Consider the following 16,078-nt stretch of genomic DNA (forward strand, 5'->3'; position numbering starts at 1 on the left):
CTTGAAATAAAGTTTAAATTGGCATAATATAAAACTATATGTTATTATACACATAATATTGTCTATTACAGTTATCTATTTTGTTGATAAGTGATAAGTTACCAATAAGTTGCTTAAATCCTCACTATACTTCAGGGAACATTTCGACTTTCAGACTTTACAGTTTTAGTCCTGACTTTTTTAAATTAGGTACCGAACAATTATTACTTGATGCCTGTCTTTGGTCATGTCAAAAAAAAAAAAGATCGCTGTCAGGATCGAACCTGAGAACATCGGCATACGAAGCCAGCGCACTACCACGGGACTACGTCTTGACTTGCTGAGTCCGACGAGATCATGGTATAAACTACGAAGTTACTAAGTATTCTGATAGATTCTCGTTCTCCAGAGCATTCTCAGAAGTTACCGAAAATTCTCATGAGGAAAGTTCTGCAACTTTGGAAACTTCTCGTCCGTGCATTGGCCCATATACCCTTAAGCAAAGATAATCACATGAACATTTTCCAAAGCTTTCAAACAATCGAAGTCATCATTGCTTTGTAACTTACTGAAGGACCGTTGTTGTAGTATTTTTCTAGGATATTTTGTCCAACAACAATCCAAGCAAACACGAAAATACTTTCTCACGTGTCAAGTCTGGAGACAAACCCACTATCTCCTTTTGCAAAGCTCACACTGTAGCTGAACTAAAACCGCGTCCCCTTTTCTGTCGAAGACATCAACTGACGTTGGCGCTCAATGCTACATTATATGCCAATATCAACATACCTACGGGCATTTTCAGAATTTGGGACCCCCCAATTAGCGTAAGTTGTTAACAAAAGTTAACTCACTGTCCGTTTTGTGGCGATAATTGAGCATGAAATTTCTAACAAAAATTTCGTTTTTGTTTTAATTACATACTTTAAGCGATAATCTAAATTCCGAATGTGAATAATTTTTAAGAAAAAAAAACCGCCGCCTTTGGGGTTCTGGTGAAAGCTACTTGCGAATGTTGAATTACGTATTTCGGTTCTGACTATTATCAACAAATCCACTGCACCAAATGTCACTATTCTGGACGTAAGTGCATGCTGTTCTTATAAAAATACCAAAGTCACTATAAAAATACCAAAGTCACTATAAGCGTGCCGTTCAGATTTGAGGAGTTCCGTTCTGACCATCATCAGCACTTCCACTGCACCAAATGTCACTGTTCCGTACGTAAATTCATTTCCTTTTGTTCCTTTAAAAATACCTACTCTTAGTGTTGTGTTCCTGCCGGTGAGTAAGGCTGCCAGAGCTCAACGAGGGTGCGGTGTGCTGATGACGGGAGGACTTACGGAACTAACTTGTTCCGTCTATTGTCCTTTGAGTCGTCGGCAACCCGAGCCCTCCTTAGAACTTGTACACTCCTTTTTTTGCGTATTTAACACAGCAAAAGGGAGTGTACAAGTTTCTAATGGGGTGGCAACGCGCATGTGACACTCTTTGAGTTGCAGGCGTCCATAGGTTACGGTGACCGCTTTCCATCAGGCGGGCCGTTCGCTTGTTTGCCACCGACGTAGTATAAAAAAATAAAAATACAAAAATCACCATATGTATGCCTTTCAGATTTGAGGAGTTCCCTCGATTTCTCCAGGATCCCATCATCAGAACTGGGTTCTGAGAAAAATGAGACCAATCTGTATGCATATACATTCAATCAAAAAAAAATTTCAAAATCGGTCCAGTAACGACGGAGATATCGAGGAACAAACATTAAAAAAAATAAAAAAAAAAACAAAAAAAAATACAGACGAATTGAGAACCACCTTCATTTGAGAGATTTGAGGCGGCGCTTAAAAAAGTAAATTTTTAGACAGATTTTATGCTTACTTGTCGTCACAAAACTGACAGCGAGTTATTTTTTGTTAACAACTTACGCTAATTGGGGGGTCCCAAATTCTGAAAATACCCCTACATGGGGTTCAGAATGAATCTGAATCTGAATCTGTTAACAACTTACGCTAATTGGGGGGTCCCAAATTCTGAAAATACCCCTACATGCATTTATTTACTCACAAGATTTACGATGACGCGCCATGCACGATAGGCTGAAAACATTGTGTTAAAACAAATGGCCCCCAGTAATCAACCGCATTACTTTATTAGAAACATTTATCAACCCATGTTGAAAATGGTCAGCAATTACCATCCCCCGATATACAGGGTGATCCATCAACTGCAGCCTCGATCGATCACCGTTAAATAAAGCAGGGAATTAATGATTGACTTTCCTTTTAATCGCTAAAATTGCGGTCGCTGCATTGTTTATCGAAGTCAACAGCCTGCAGTTGTTAGGTTGGAGGTGCGTGCAGGTTTAATAAGAAATGGGCTTACTCTTGGCCACAGACTAGCCGAAGGCAAAGACGTGGCCTACGATGGAGTGAGCTCGCCCAGAAGAATGTTTACGAACGTAACATCAAAACTATAATTACAGATGTAGTGCGAAAAGCTTTTCCTACGTATTTTTACGGAAACGTTCGTATTTTTGTCATGCTAGTTCAGACAATGTCGGTACACCTTGTAGTGAAATAGCAAGACACGTTCGTACGTTTCCATAAAAATACGAAGCAAAAGCTTTTCGCATACAGTAAACGGTCATAAAAATGCGCTTGGTCTTTGGAAAGAGACAATTAACGTCACATAAGCAAAAAAGAGACAACGCTCTACGAAGACGAAAAACGGATAATAATGCTTTTTAATAATTACCATAACTTAGCAATGACGTATTTTTTATTATTATAATTTAATTATCTTTATTCTATAAAAACAGATTGTGTATACAAGTGCACATTATCATGTAATAATATTTCATTAGTAAATGTATCTTACCGCAGATGGCGCTTAAGTCACCATGCGTATGGAAACGTGGTTAGGAATAGCGTAAGCGCCGATCGCCTTAGGGCACCTTTAAAGAGTTTAAAGTCATGCACAATATTAACACAACATAGTATTGTTAGTGATGGCGTGTTTATAAAAGAGTGGAGGACCATAAGTGCAGTTATTGCGGCCTGATAATGTGGAGGGCACTGTTTTTGGTGGTCTGCGCAGCTAATATTCATGTGGCAATCTCTGGTAAGTTTGATCTTTTTGAGTATACAAGATGTCAAAGACATATATGTAGAAGTCGGATATAGTTTAATATTTTATTTTAAATTGGTCTTTCGTCTTTTTCAAGGTTTTACAAACGTAACATCAAAACCATAAACAGATATCATATCAGAATTGGGTTCATGAAATTCATGAATTACATAAGACAAGTAGATTGCAGGTTCAAACCTTTTAGAATGTATGTAGAAAATTCCATCTGATATTTTGCAAATCGCTTCTGGGTGAAGGAAAACATCCTGAAGGCTTAGTTTACCCACCGGGTTGAAAGGTCAGATGGTACTTTACTTTCAAAGAACTAATAGGCTACTTGCCTCCTAGTCAAATCAGCTTCTTTTTAATAACTGTCAAAACGAATTTGAACGACTTGCTAATATGGAATTTATATGAAATCGAATTGAGTGACGTCACGGTCAACTCAGTTACTTTATATATTTCTACCTGACTTATTAAATAGAAATTGGATTTAAAAATTACTTCTGTCCATGTTTTTCTTATAATTATCTAATGCGTTATTTCGTCCATGGTATAAAATATTTTATTTTAACTACAGTCAAGTTCCCTATTATAATAGTTATATTATAATAGGGAATTATAATATAACTATTAGTGTAACGTTAATTCACTATTATAATATAACTAGTAAGTATCAGGCATTATAATTATAATAATTCTCTATTATAATTATAATGCTTGATACTGGTATTAGTTTCCAAAACGGACTCCACTCTCAAGAGTCATTAAAATGCCCGTATGTCGATTGAACGAGATTAAAACCCATTATCTTAGTAAATTCTCATGTTTTATTGTAGATTCTGTGCTAAAAAAGAAGAGTAGTAGCCTGAAAACCTTCACATTCCAGTAGTCTTATATTTCCAAACTCAATTTACACGTATTTAAAAATATTTTAGCGGGTTACTGACGTGTTAAGTCGATAGAGACATGTCATGATGTCGTTAGAGACATGTTTCAATCCATTTTCGAGGATCTTTCTTTTTCTTTTCTTTTCTTTTTTTTTAAATATGAGTTTGAGTCTGACGTGAGTTTTACAGTGAAAATCTATTTAAACGTGTTGTCAATAGCTGAATGCGGTCTAAACGAGCGATTCATAGCATGCCCAGATACTATGTGCATCCCACAATACTGTTCTGAGCGAGGCACGAAGGTACCCTGCCCAATATTGGGTCCCGATGGCGAATGTCCCGGCAAGCCTAGGTGCATCTGCATTGAAGGTTACTTGCGAGACGATACTAGTGCCAATGCTAATGGCACTTGTATAAAGGAGAAAACATGCAGTGAGTAACATTAGTTTATGAAAAAAAAAGTGTATAAAAACTTCATACTTATAGAGGCTGAGTTCACTCCGAATGTTATCTGAATCCAGTCAAGGGATGTGTAACTTCTTTGAAAAATACGAATTTCAATGTTAATCAAGTACATCATTTTAAGAGCGTTTTTTGCACACTTCAATTTCACTTAGGTACTCTTCCTATCCAAACCCTGAACTTTTAGGCTTATTGAACTCACGGCACATGTAGAAATAGAGATTTACTCATACTATATTCTTGTTGCACGACCAGAGCCACCGTCTACAGCAACGTCTTTAGACGAGAAAACGACCGGGGAGAGACACAGTTGTGGTTGTGGTAAGTAAACATAACTTTTCAAACCATCAACACCAACGGATAAAGATCAATTTTGCTAAACATTAAATAAATGTCATATACAAAGAAAAAGTGACCAAAGCCTCCAGTGCTCCGAGCTGGAATCGAACCAGCGTACTCCGCTTACCGGGCGAATGCCAGAACCACTCGGCTATCGATCCACGAAAGCAAGGGTCGAAATTTCTAAGTATATGACATTTCCGAAGGCTCGTGGCGCCCTCTGGCCATCCCTGAGGTAGAACAGTATGGTTCGACCTCCTAGCCGAATCAACTCAGGTGATTACTGGAGGCTTTGGTCACTTTTTCTTTGTATATGACATTTATTTAATGTTTAGAACATAATAGTAGTGTTATATTATTATTATTATTATTTGGAGCCTGTCGTGTCCCACTGCTGGGCAAAGGCCTCCCCCCAATTTTTCCACTTCTCTCTATTCAAAGCCGTGTCTGGCCATTCCTTCAAAAAGGAGTCCAGTTCGTTCCGCCATCGCTGTCGGGGTCTGCCAGATCCCCGATTCGAGTTTTCGGGCTCCCACTCCGTGGTGATTCTGCCCCACAACTCGTTCGGCATCCGGCAGACGTGACCAGCCCAGTCCCATTTTAGCTTGGCCGCCTTCCGAGCTACATCGATAATTTTCGTCTTGGAGCGCAGCGTGGTGTTCCGGACTCGATCCACCAATTTGACACCTAATATGCTGCGCTCCATGGCACGTTGGCAAACCCCGAGCTTGGACTTCTGAGCTTTAGTCAAAGACCAAGTCTGTGCACCGTAGGTCAGAACTGGGAGTATGCATATGTCCATGAGCTTCCGTTTGAGTGTCATCGGAAGATTACCTTTCATAAGATGTTTCATGGACCAATAGCTCCTCCAGGCGTTTTCAATCCGTCTTTCGACCTCTTTTTCCTGACGCGCCTGGAATAGTAGTGTTACTACTTAAAATAACAAGTTAAAATATTTTCTATGAAAGTAATTTAATTTGTTCTTAGAGTATCAATTTTGCTATTCGAAAACGGAGAGCAAAATTGCACTTTGTCCACAAGAGTGCAAAGTAATTTCATACAAATGTTGACTTGATGCCTTGAGCTGGCTGGTAGAATTTATCTAGATATAAATAATTATTTTAAGTCATAAATACCTATAGAATACGTTGTTGGATTTGATTTTGTTTGATGTTTAATAGTCAGTATTTTGTTCGTGTTGGTGTGGTGAAAAACATTGTGTTTCACTCGATGGCAAAGTTTGTTTAACCTACGTGCCTTGAAACCCTCACAACGCTCAAGATTCCACTTTTAGAACCACTCGCTACGCTTGCGGTTCAATATTGGAATCTTTCGCTTGCTCGTGTATTGGCACGTACGGTTTAATACAATAATGGGCAAAACAATCTTGATACTTCCTATGGAATTTTGATAACAACCACAATCTACTATCTCGATATAAACTTTTTGTACGAAAATACTAGAATATAGCGCAAAATAATATTAATTATGTTAAAATTTATTTAAAAATTTAAAGTAATAATTATAAACTATGATTATATTTAAGTAGATCCCATCCCAAATATTTGCTTTTGTTATATGATAAGTATTAGAGTATAGTACATTACGATACAAGTGCGTAAAAAAGGAAGTTCGAAACGAGTGGCGATAAATTAAAACACGACCGAAGGGAGTGTTTTAAATCGACACGAGTTACGAATTTCCTTTTTGCACGCGTATCGTACGACGTTTTTCAGTACAGATGACCCTCCGAAGTTTCGACCTGGCATATAATGAACCACTTCTCACACTAGTGCGTAAAAAAAACACCATCTGTACTGAAGTAGTACATTACGATACAAGTGCGTAAAAAGGAAGTTCGAAACGAGTGGCGATAAATTAAAACACGACCGAAGGGAGTGTTTTAAATCGACACGAGTTACGAATTTCCTTTTTGCACGTGCATCGTACGACGTTTTTCAGTACAGATGAGCCTCCGAAGTTTCGACCTGTTATATAATGAACCACTTCTCGTACTAGTGCGTAAAAAAAACACCATCTGTACTGAAAAAGTATATATTAATATGATGATAAAATATGTCAAATACAATTCTAATTACTTCAAGGTGGTACTCAGGGTCTGATGATGGAGCCAGATGGTGGTCACCAGGTACTAATGAACCATGTGACTAAACGACTTCGTGTTTATGCTCGTTGGGTTCGTCTCAACAAGACCTTTGATAAAAGGTGGTACTTAGGGTCTGATGATGGAGCCAGATGGTGGTCACCAATACCAATGAACCATATGACTAACCACTTCGTGTTTTTTTATGTTATTCACATATGCGAGTTGATTTTTTGGTGACCACCATCTGGCTCCATTATCAGACCCTGAGTACTACCTCTTGTCAAAGATCTTATTGAGACGATCCCATTGAGCCTATACATGAAGTGGTTTAGTCATATGGTTCATTGGTATTGGTGACCACCATCTGGCTCCATCATCAGACCCTGAGTACCACCTCCTGTCAAAGGTATTGTTGAGACGAACCCAATGACCCCAAACACGAAGTGGTATAGTCATATGGTTCATTGGTACTGGTGACCACCATCTGGCTCCATCATCAGACCCTGAGTACCACCTCTTGTCAAAGGTCTTGTTGAGACGAACCCAACGAGCACACGAGGTGGTTTACTTACATGGTTCACTGGTACTGGTGACCACCATCTGTCTCCATCATCAGACCCTGAGTACCACCTCTTGTCAAAGGTCTTGTTGAGACAAGTCCAACGAGCCTACACACGAAGTGGCTCAGTTCCATGGTTCATTGGTACTGGTGACTACCATCTGTCTCCATCATCAGACCCTGAGTACCACCTCTTGTCAAAGATCTTATTGAGACGATTCCAATGAGCCTAAACACGAATTGGTTTAGTTCCATGGTTCATCGGTACTGGTGACCACCATCTGGCTCCATTATCAGACCCTGAGTACCACCTCTTGTCAAAGATCTTATTGAGACGATCCCATTGAGCCTATACACGAAGTGGTTTAGTCATATGGTTCATTGGTACTGGTGACCACCATCTGGCTCCATCATCAGACCCTGAGTACCACCTCCTGTCCAAGGTATTGTTGAGACGAACCCAATGACCCCAAACACGAAGTGGTTTAGTCATATGGTTCATTGGTACTGGTGACCACCATCTGGCTCCATCATCAGACCCTGAGTACCACCTCTTGTCAAAGGTCTTGTTGAGACGAACCCAACGAGCCTAAACACGAGGTGGTTTACTTACATGGTTCACTGGTACTGGTGACCACCTTCTGGCTCCATCATCAGATCCCGAGTACCATCTTGATGTGTCTTATCATCAACCGTATTGTAATTTTCACATATTTATCATCATAACGTTGTAATATACTTTAACATTCAAACATAATAAAATATTACAAAAGCAAATATTTACGGATCTAGGATCAAATTCGTTGGTCGCTGTTTACACACACACAATGCGAGGATAGCCCGTGTATAAACAAGGTGTCCGACTAACACAACGATAAATATTCTCGATGTTCGCGATGAAAACTCGGAGAGCGAAGCGACATACGTCTGACCTCCACGAGCTCCGACGCGGCACTGAAATCGCAGGCGTCCGTCGCCGGTAAAATAGCGACAAGAAGGCTAGTTTTCAAAAAATTGGCAAAAAATCATTATAAAATATTATAACGACAACTGGATAACAGAAATTTAAGCAGATTGTGCAGATTATTTATATACTAAAATAACTTCGATAACATGTAGATTTTCGGAGAAATGATCACTTGTTTCGATGTATTTTCAAGACAAAATTGAGTTCGTTTTACTCTCAATTTCTCAATTTCAAAGGATTAAATGATAAATATTGTTTAATGGGCCTAAAGTACAAGATATTAGGAACATAAATTTACCGCATTTATGAGAGTGAGCTTATCAAATTGTACATAATAAGAGCTCCGAAATCAGTGCTTCACGCGGTTTTTCCTAAACGAGCATCAGAAAAAAAATCATTACCAATTGAATAAGCTTTTTCTTTCATATGTTTTTTGTTTAACCTACGGTTAATAACATGTTCTAACTAGAACAAGTACTTTTACTGTCTTTTAGTATGGGTAAAGTGTACAATTTCATCGTTGAATATTGCGAATTTTACAATATATCGCCATTTTTTGTCATAGCGCTCTTAACAACCACTTTTCCCCCTTGTAAAACAACTATTTCACCACACCAACTGGTTCCATTTGTGGAACGTTGTCTGAGTCCACATTTAAAACCTTGAGTGTACCATAGACCTACTCCTTTATTTTTATTTTTATTTGCCAGTATCACAATTCCCTTGCCAGACGCTATTTATTTTACTGTCTCTGTTATGACAAGATTTCTCAACTATTTATTTGCATAAACACACTTGTTTCAATAAATAAATGTTTCAATTAAAAGAAAATGCAAGTAAAGAGTTTAATGCTTGTAACACTGTATTCATTTCAGATGTAATTATCTAGATAATACTTATACACTATCTATCTGAATGTGACTGATTCAGTAAAATCTAAACTTTTACCTGACAAAAAAATATTGAACACGCCGTACTTATGTTCATAATATTAAAATCATATTTTTCAGATATTTTTTTGCGTAAATGTGTAGATGTAATTGAACACGACTAACTGTTCTTATTCTATTAGTAATAGCAAAAACTTTTGTTATGTGGAGTTTAAGAATGATGACGATCAAGTGATGCTCAAGTTAGCATACTCGATACACATCGTTGAATTGACCTTACTCCCAAAACGCATTGGAATTCAATTCAATTTGAAAAACTTTGTACTTGATCTCACTGAGATCTCAGTGGCTTATTTTTCTAAGAACAATGTGTTTACAGGTTACCCACCAATATGTCCAAAAGGCGAAGAGTACTACAACTGCACAGGCGGCTGCATACCGAGAAAATGCTCCGAGCTCGGGTTCCCCTTGGACTGCAGCAAGTGCACGCCGGGATGCGTTTGTAAAGATGGCCTTGTTCGGGCTGATAATGGCAGCTGCATCCCGGTTAATAAGTGTCCATGTAAGTGTGTTTAAATAAAAATAGAAATGTGCAATTACCGTTAAGTTTGTACATTTGGATCACGACTCCGATTTGGATAAAAATTGGTAGGCTGATAGTCCATGATGCTGAGCAAGATCCACTAGGTTTCCCAAAATGTCCTATGTAGTTTGTATGAAACCTTCCTTTTTTGTTACCAGATTTCTATACATTTTCGGTAACAAAAAAGGAAAGTTTCATACAATCAACCTAGGACATTTTGGGAAACCTAGTGGATCTTGCTCAGCATCATAGACTCCATCAGCCTACCAATTTTTATCCAAATCGGAGACGTGATCCAAATGTACAAACTAAACGGGAATTGCTGAAATAATCCATGACCAAGGAACTAATAAATTCCCTTGCACTCCTTACTAGGGATTTGACCCGGACTTCTCAGATATGGTCAAAAGACCAACATAATATTGTCAGATACAGGGAAGTTATGCTAAAACAGTGGCTAGACGTCTGATACTTCACTTTTTCATAGGAAACATCACGCGATCACTGACTATCCGTCAAATAAAACGATGTTTCTAGCCTTAATCATAATTTTTTAAGCATGTGGAAAAATTATAGCTACTAGTAGATGTTACGTTGACATGTATTGCCAGCTATTTTTATGGTTAACCCAAGATGACGGCTGAGAAACATGTTTATTAGGGCCAATTGCATCAACACACAGTTAACAGACACATCATATTCGTCACGCAGCAGAATTCTATAAATTCCCATACGAAGACGAAACTAGTGTTGACTGTTGAGTTACTTTAGTGCCTATGCATTAAAACGTGCTAGAGTGGAGACCACGGACTAGCAAGCGCAGCGTAGGACGTCCACCCACAAGACGGACGTCTGTCCAACGGACCTTATAAAGGTCGCTGAAAGACGTTAAAAGATGCAGGTCGCTTCCAACCGGTATATATGGAGGCCTATGTTAAGCAGTGGACGTCCTAGGGCTGATATGATGATGATACATTACCTCTGATTTACAGCATGTGGTGGCGATAAAAATGCCCAACAAGGATGCGGCAGTAACTGCAACAAGATGTGTGCCGACATCGGCAAGCCACCGAAGCGTTGCCCGCTGGGGTGTATTTTCAACGGCTGCACCTGCAGGCCATGCTATTACTACGACCCTAATGAAAAGAAATGCGTGAAACCGGAGGACTGCAGTAAGTATGAATTGAAATTGTTTATGTTTATTTTATTTTTTCACGTTTCCATATAAATAATATCAGAACCTAAGAGTTTTAAATGATTCACGGTTAGTTCATTAGACTTATATTGACAAAGAGATAATCACGGTCTATATCCAGGTCAATATAAGTCTAATATCAGAACCAGCTACATACCAAGTATTTTTTTAAACCACAGATTATATAAGCCATACTTTTTTTTAAATTCAGTTATGTTTTTATTGTTAGTTTAATTGGATAAATGTTTTCCATAGAGGATTGTTATCATCATAATTTATTTATTTTTTAAATTAGTTGAGTCCCTGCAAGTAATCCCAAGTTGGTGTCATACAACAAAATAATGCTGTAAGCTCTTTCAAAGGAGCCATGTCTCATCAGTGTACAATTGTACATCTAGGAAGATGCGAGGATTCTAATATTAATAGTTAATTTCTTCTAGTCTATAAAAGCGTAACATATGTAAGTAAGTATTTTTATTTTTCTTTAGCGCCAACCTGTTCAGCAAACGAAGAGTATTCTACTTGTATCCAAAGCGGCTGTACTGCCAAAAACTGCAGCCAGCTCGGGAAACCGGTGCCCTGTATCAAAATAGACCCGAAGTACTGTATCAAGGGGTGCGTCTGCAAAAAGGGGATGTTGAGAAACTCGAAAGGAATTTGTGTGCCTGAAAACCAATGCGACAGTAAGATTTTTGTCTTTGGAATATCTCATTGTAGTACCTTTTTCATTCTCCTTTTTTTTCTGACCTACGCTTAGACCTCGAAGAACTTCTTTTAACCTCTAACAAAACTTTTGACCGCAAACAAAACAAAACAATGAATGAACAATATTGGTCCAGCCGTTGCATTATTTCCATACAGTTGGCCCGACGCTACGCTCACGCTACGTGAGCTACACGCTAAGTAAGAGGGGGCCCTAAATGTAGTCCTAATTCCTCCATACTATTTGAGACTATACGGTTGACGACGTCCTCTTTTCATGTCCACAGACTACCCACCAAAATGTCCCAAAGGCGAAGAGTACAACAACTGCACAGGGGGCTGTACGCTGAGGAAATGTTCCGAGTTAGGTTTCCCGTTGGACTGTGACAAGTGCACGCCGGGATGCGTCTGTAAAGATGGTCTTGTACGTGCTAGTAATGGCAGTTGCATCCCTGCTAATGAGTGCCCATGTAAGTTTCAAGACGAAGTTTAGATATCTAAAATCGTGCATTTAAGGTTGTCATCGAGCAAGCCGACTTCTGACCAAAAGGATGCCTTCTTTTGGAGGTTCCAGGGAAACTGCCGTATCGGACACAAGATCACACGATTAAGGAATCCCACGTCATTTCGTCGCTAAAATATTTAATGTTCATTTTAAGCTTATAAATGTTTGCCTATGCCTATGGTTTATGACGGAATGGGCCTAGTTAACCTTATCAAAAATTAAATTTTTGATAGAAAAAAGGAACATTTTTATGTTACAGCATGTGGTGGCGATAAAAACGCCCAACAAGGTTGTGGCAACTGCAACAAGCTATGTTCAGACGTCGGCAAGCCGCCGAGACCTTGCCCGAAAAGATTGTGCGTGTTCAATGGCTGCACTTGTAAGCCTGGTTATTATTACGATCCTGACAAAAAGAAGTGCGTCAAACCGGAGCATTGTCCTGGTAATTATAATGTTCTTAGTAATTTTATCTTATACCACGTTTGACAAAGTCCTTTTTCTCTTCATAATCATATCTGTTCATGTCCACAGACAACCCACCAGAATGTCCCAAAGGCGAAGAGTACAACAACTGCACAGGGGGCTGTACGCTGAGAAATGCTCCGAGTTAGGTTTCCCGTTGGACTGTGACAAGTGCACGCCAGGATGCGTCTGTAAAGATGGTCTTGTACGTGCTAGTAATGGCAGTTGCATCCCTGCAAATGAGTGCCCATGTAAGTTTCAAGAAGAAGTTTAGATATCTTAAATCATGCATTTAAGGTTGTCATCGAGCAAACCGACTTCTGACCAAATGGATGCCTTCTTTTGGAGGTTCCAGGGAAACTGCCGCATAGGACACAAGATCAGACGATTAAGGGGCCCACGTCGTTACGTCGCCAAAATAGTGTTGTTACTTAGCTTCTTAAGTTTATAAATAAACATTAAATAAATGTCATATACAAAGAAAAAGTGACCAAGGCCTCCAAGTGTTCCGAGCTGTTTAATGTTTATAGTATAATAGTAGTGTTACTACTTAAAAATACAAATTAAAATATTTTCAAATGAGAATAATTTAATTTGTTCTAAGATTTCCACGGCAGCGCCATCTCTCTTCGCTAGCTCGTAAATGTTTGGATGGGTCTCATGTCAGGAAAGGCCAAAATTACCTTATCAAAAATTAAATTTTTATGAAGAAAAAAGGAACATTTTTATGTTACAGCATGCGGTGGCGATAAGAACGCTCAACAAGGTTGTGGCAACTGCAACAAGATGTGTTCTGACATAGGCAAGCCGCCGGGACCGTGTCCTCTAAGGCCATGCAGAATCAACGACTGCACTTGCAAGCCTGGCTTTTATTACGACCCTGATAAAAAGAAGTGCGTCAAACCGGAGCATTGTACTGGTAATTTATATTGTTTTCAGTCATAAAAAATAATAATAATACAAACAACACTATTATCAAATTGACCTATAGACAAGATTTATTGATATTGAAAAACATATTATGTTGACATTGTGACGTTCGACACGTGTTTGTCTTGATTCGATGTGAATGTGAATATATATTGATATTGTACTACTTGTACTAAGCCCTCAGCCACAGTCCCCAACACAGTACTAGTAATTAAGTTGTATTGAACTAGCCAGATTGAACAAATGCTAGTTATTATTGTTTATTCAGCAGTTACTTACTATCTTGTATATTGACAAAAGACACAATTGACAAATTCTTTAGATGACTTATAATTAACCCCCGTAGCAAAAACGACGGGGTGTTGGTGTTATAATTTTGACGTGTCTGTTTGTCTGTCTGTATGTCTGTCTATGGCATCGTATCTCCCGAACTGATGAACCAAATTAGATTTAGTTTTTTTTTAAAGGTGAATTCCTCGGGCGTGTTCTTAATCATAATTGATGGCAATGGGTTCACTACTATGTCTAGGTTTTTTTTTCAACATTTTAATTTTGTGGTCAATCTAATGAAAATTTTTATTCAATTTGCAGTAAAATGCGGTCCAAATGAGGTGTTCAGCAACTGCCCTAACCCCTGTCCTCCTCGGAAGTGTAATCTCAAAGACGCGGTGTTCAAATGCAAGGCGCCACCAAAACCTGGAGACCCAGAGTGCAAGCCAGGGTGCACGTGCGAAAACAACTATTACAGGAACGCGACGGGTTCGTGTGTGCTCAAGAAGAACTGCGAAAAACGTAAGGTTGCTTTGATTTTTAGCCAAATGTGGTCTAAATGATTTATACAGCGACTGCCCGCTGAGGAAATGTAACCTCAAAGACACAGTGTTCAAATGCAAGACGCCCACAGCCGGGAGACCCTGGGTGCAAGCCGGGCTGCACGTGTGAGACGAACTATTACAGGAACGCGACGGGGTCCTGTGTGCTCAAGAACTGCGAAAAACGTAATGTATTTTTCTTTTTTACGAGTATTTAAATACTGACTAAATGAGTTATACAGTCACCGCCCTACCCCTGTCCTATAAAGGATCAAAATGAGTTATACAGTGACTGCCCCTACTCCTGTTCTCTTAGGAAGTGCAGCCTCAAAGACACAGTATTCAATTGCAAGGTAACCAGGAGACCCTGCTAGGAGACAGTGCAGGCCAGGGTGAAGATTGCTGCTTTGATTATTATCCAAATGCCGTCTAAGTAAATTATAGAGCGACTGCCGAAAGCCTGTACTATCAGGGACAAGGGAATTGAGACAGAATCTAGACACGTCTAGATAGCGCAATATATAAATACATATTTATTTTTCTGTCCTCCGACTGAAAAACGTCAAATTTCAGGCTTCCCGGCTCCATCGAACAGAAAAATAGTACCTATAGTCACCTTGGCCTGTAAATAAGAAAGCCTCAGGTCACATGCTTATTGACATCGCCTCCGCCTCAGCCGACAATTACATGTGATCTGAGACATTTCTTATTTACTTTACCGGTAAGTAAACTACTCTTACTATTTTCAGCATTAAAATGCCCAGACAACGAACACTACGATCCGTGCCCCATGACCTGCCCCCCTCAAGAATGTGGTGTGAACCCGGCTGTGATCCTGTGTCTGCCTAACCCTGAGTACGGTGACCCTAACTGCAAACCGGGCTGCGTCTGCCGGGACGGAGAATTGAGGAACGATGCTAGAAAATGTGTTCCTAAGGAATGTTGTTAGAATTAGAGAAGTAGGTATGGAAAAAAAACGTAAAATAAAACGAAATTGTAATGAAATAAAGTTCAACATCGGTATGTAAACTTATTTTTTTTACTCCCCAACTGTTACTCGTCATTTACAGGGTCGTGCATCGATCTTAACCCTAAAACCCTACATAAAAGTCTATTCCCCAAAGTCAGCTCCGCCGGCTTCCCGCGAACGCGCGCGTTAGCGAAACAATTTAAAACGCATTGTTTGGCTCTGTAACCATGGAAACGCATTGTTATACGTAATGTTATTGCGTGCGTGCGCGGTAAACTGTCGGGGGATGGCTTTGGGCAGCTGCCTCGGCGACAGTGCAAACCTTTGCGTCAAAATACAGGAAACTCTCTTTTAAACGCCGGCTGCATAAAATACTATAATCAACTTGTTTTATTATCGAAATCACTTTATTTTCAATAGCGAAAATAAGACAACATAATTTTCCATCCCGTCTCAATGCGCATTTTGCCCGCTCTCCCCTGTGGTTAAGGACTGCTTTTCCGTACAAACGGAGACTAATTCTAGTATCTTCATTTTATAATTCAGTTTCAAGAGTGTGGCGCCAGAACGAGTTAATAACCGGTAATTGTAGGATATATA

General features: G+C 39.3%; 1 protein-coding gene across 5 annotated transcripts; it reads left to right on the forward strand.

The window, feature by feature from the left end:
- The first annotated feature begins 2,970 nt into the window (after positions 1–2,970).
- LOC125226127 (zonadhesin-like) lies at positions 2,971–15,537 on the forward strand. Of its 5 annotated transcripts, none has more exons than XM_048130007.1 (10): positions 2,974–3,099; positions 4,215–4,427; positions 4,713–4,778; positions 9,699–9,881; positions 10,895–11,074; positions 11,586–11,780; positions 12,087–12,269; positions 13,503–13,685; positions 14,288–14,488; positions 15,258–15,537. In XM_048130007.1, the coding sequence occupies exons 1-10, from the start codon at positions 3,042–3,044 to the stop codon at positions 15,455–15,457; spliced, it is 1,662 nt and encodes a 553-aa protein (XP_047985964.1). In that variant the 5' UTR covers positions 2,974–3,041; the 3' UTR covers positions 15,458–15,537. The 5 variants fall into 5 exon arrangements, 4 of the variants coding, with proteins under 4 accessions (XP_047985967.1, XP_047985964.1, XP_047985966.1 ...); XR_007177048.1 differs by lacking the exons at positions 14,288–14,488; positions 15,258–15,537 and adding exons at positions 12,564–12,746; positions 12,836–13,017 and having other exon boundaries at positions 2,975–3,099; positions 13,503–13,639; XM_048130010.1 differs by lacking the exon at positions 4,215–4,427 and having other exon boundaries at positions 2,971–3,099.
- The last annotated feature ends 541 nt before the right edge of the window (positions 15,538–16,078 follow it).

Source organism: Leguminivora glycinivorella, chromosome 5 (genome assembly GCF_023078275.1).
Source record: "Leguminivora glycinivorella isolate SPB_JAAS2020 chromosome 5, LegGlyc_1.1, whole genome shotgun sequence".
NCBI classification, from domain to species: domain Eukaryota; kingdom Metazoa; phylum Arthropoda; class Insecta; order Lepidoptera; family Tortricidae; genus Leguminivora; species Leguminivora glycinivorella.

What these genes read in the sequence shown, in the direction of transcription:
- LOC125226127 (XM_048130007.1), top strand. Translation starts at nt 3,042, where the DNA reads ATGTGGAGGGCACTGTTTTTGGTGGTCTGCGCAGCTAATATTCATGTG. An exon ending in TATTCATGTGGCAATCTCTG is followed by an intron (nt 3,100 to 4,214) that starts GTAAGTTTGATC and finishes TGTTGTCAATAG; the next exon opens with CTGAATGCGGTCTAAACGAG. An exon ending in TATAAAGGAGAAAACATGCA is followed by an intron (nt 4,428 to 4,712) that starts GTGAGTAACATT and finishes TTGCACGACCAG; the next exon opens with AGCCACCGTCTACAGCAACG.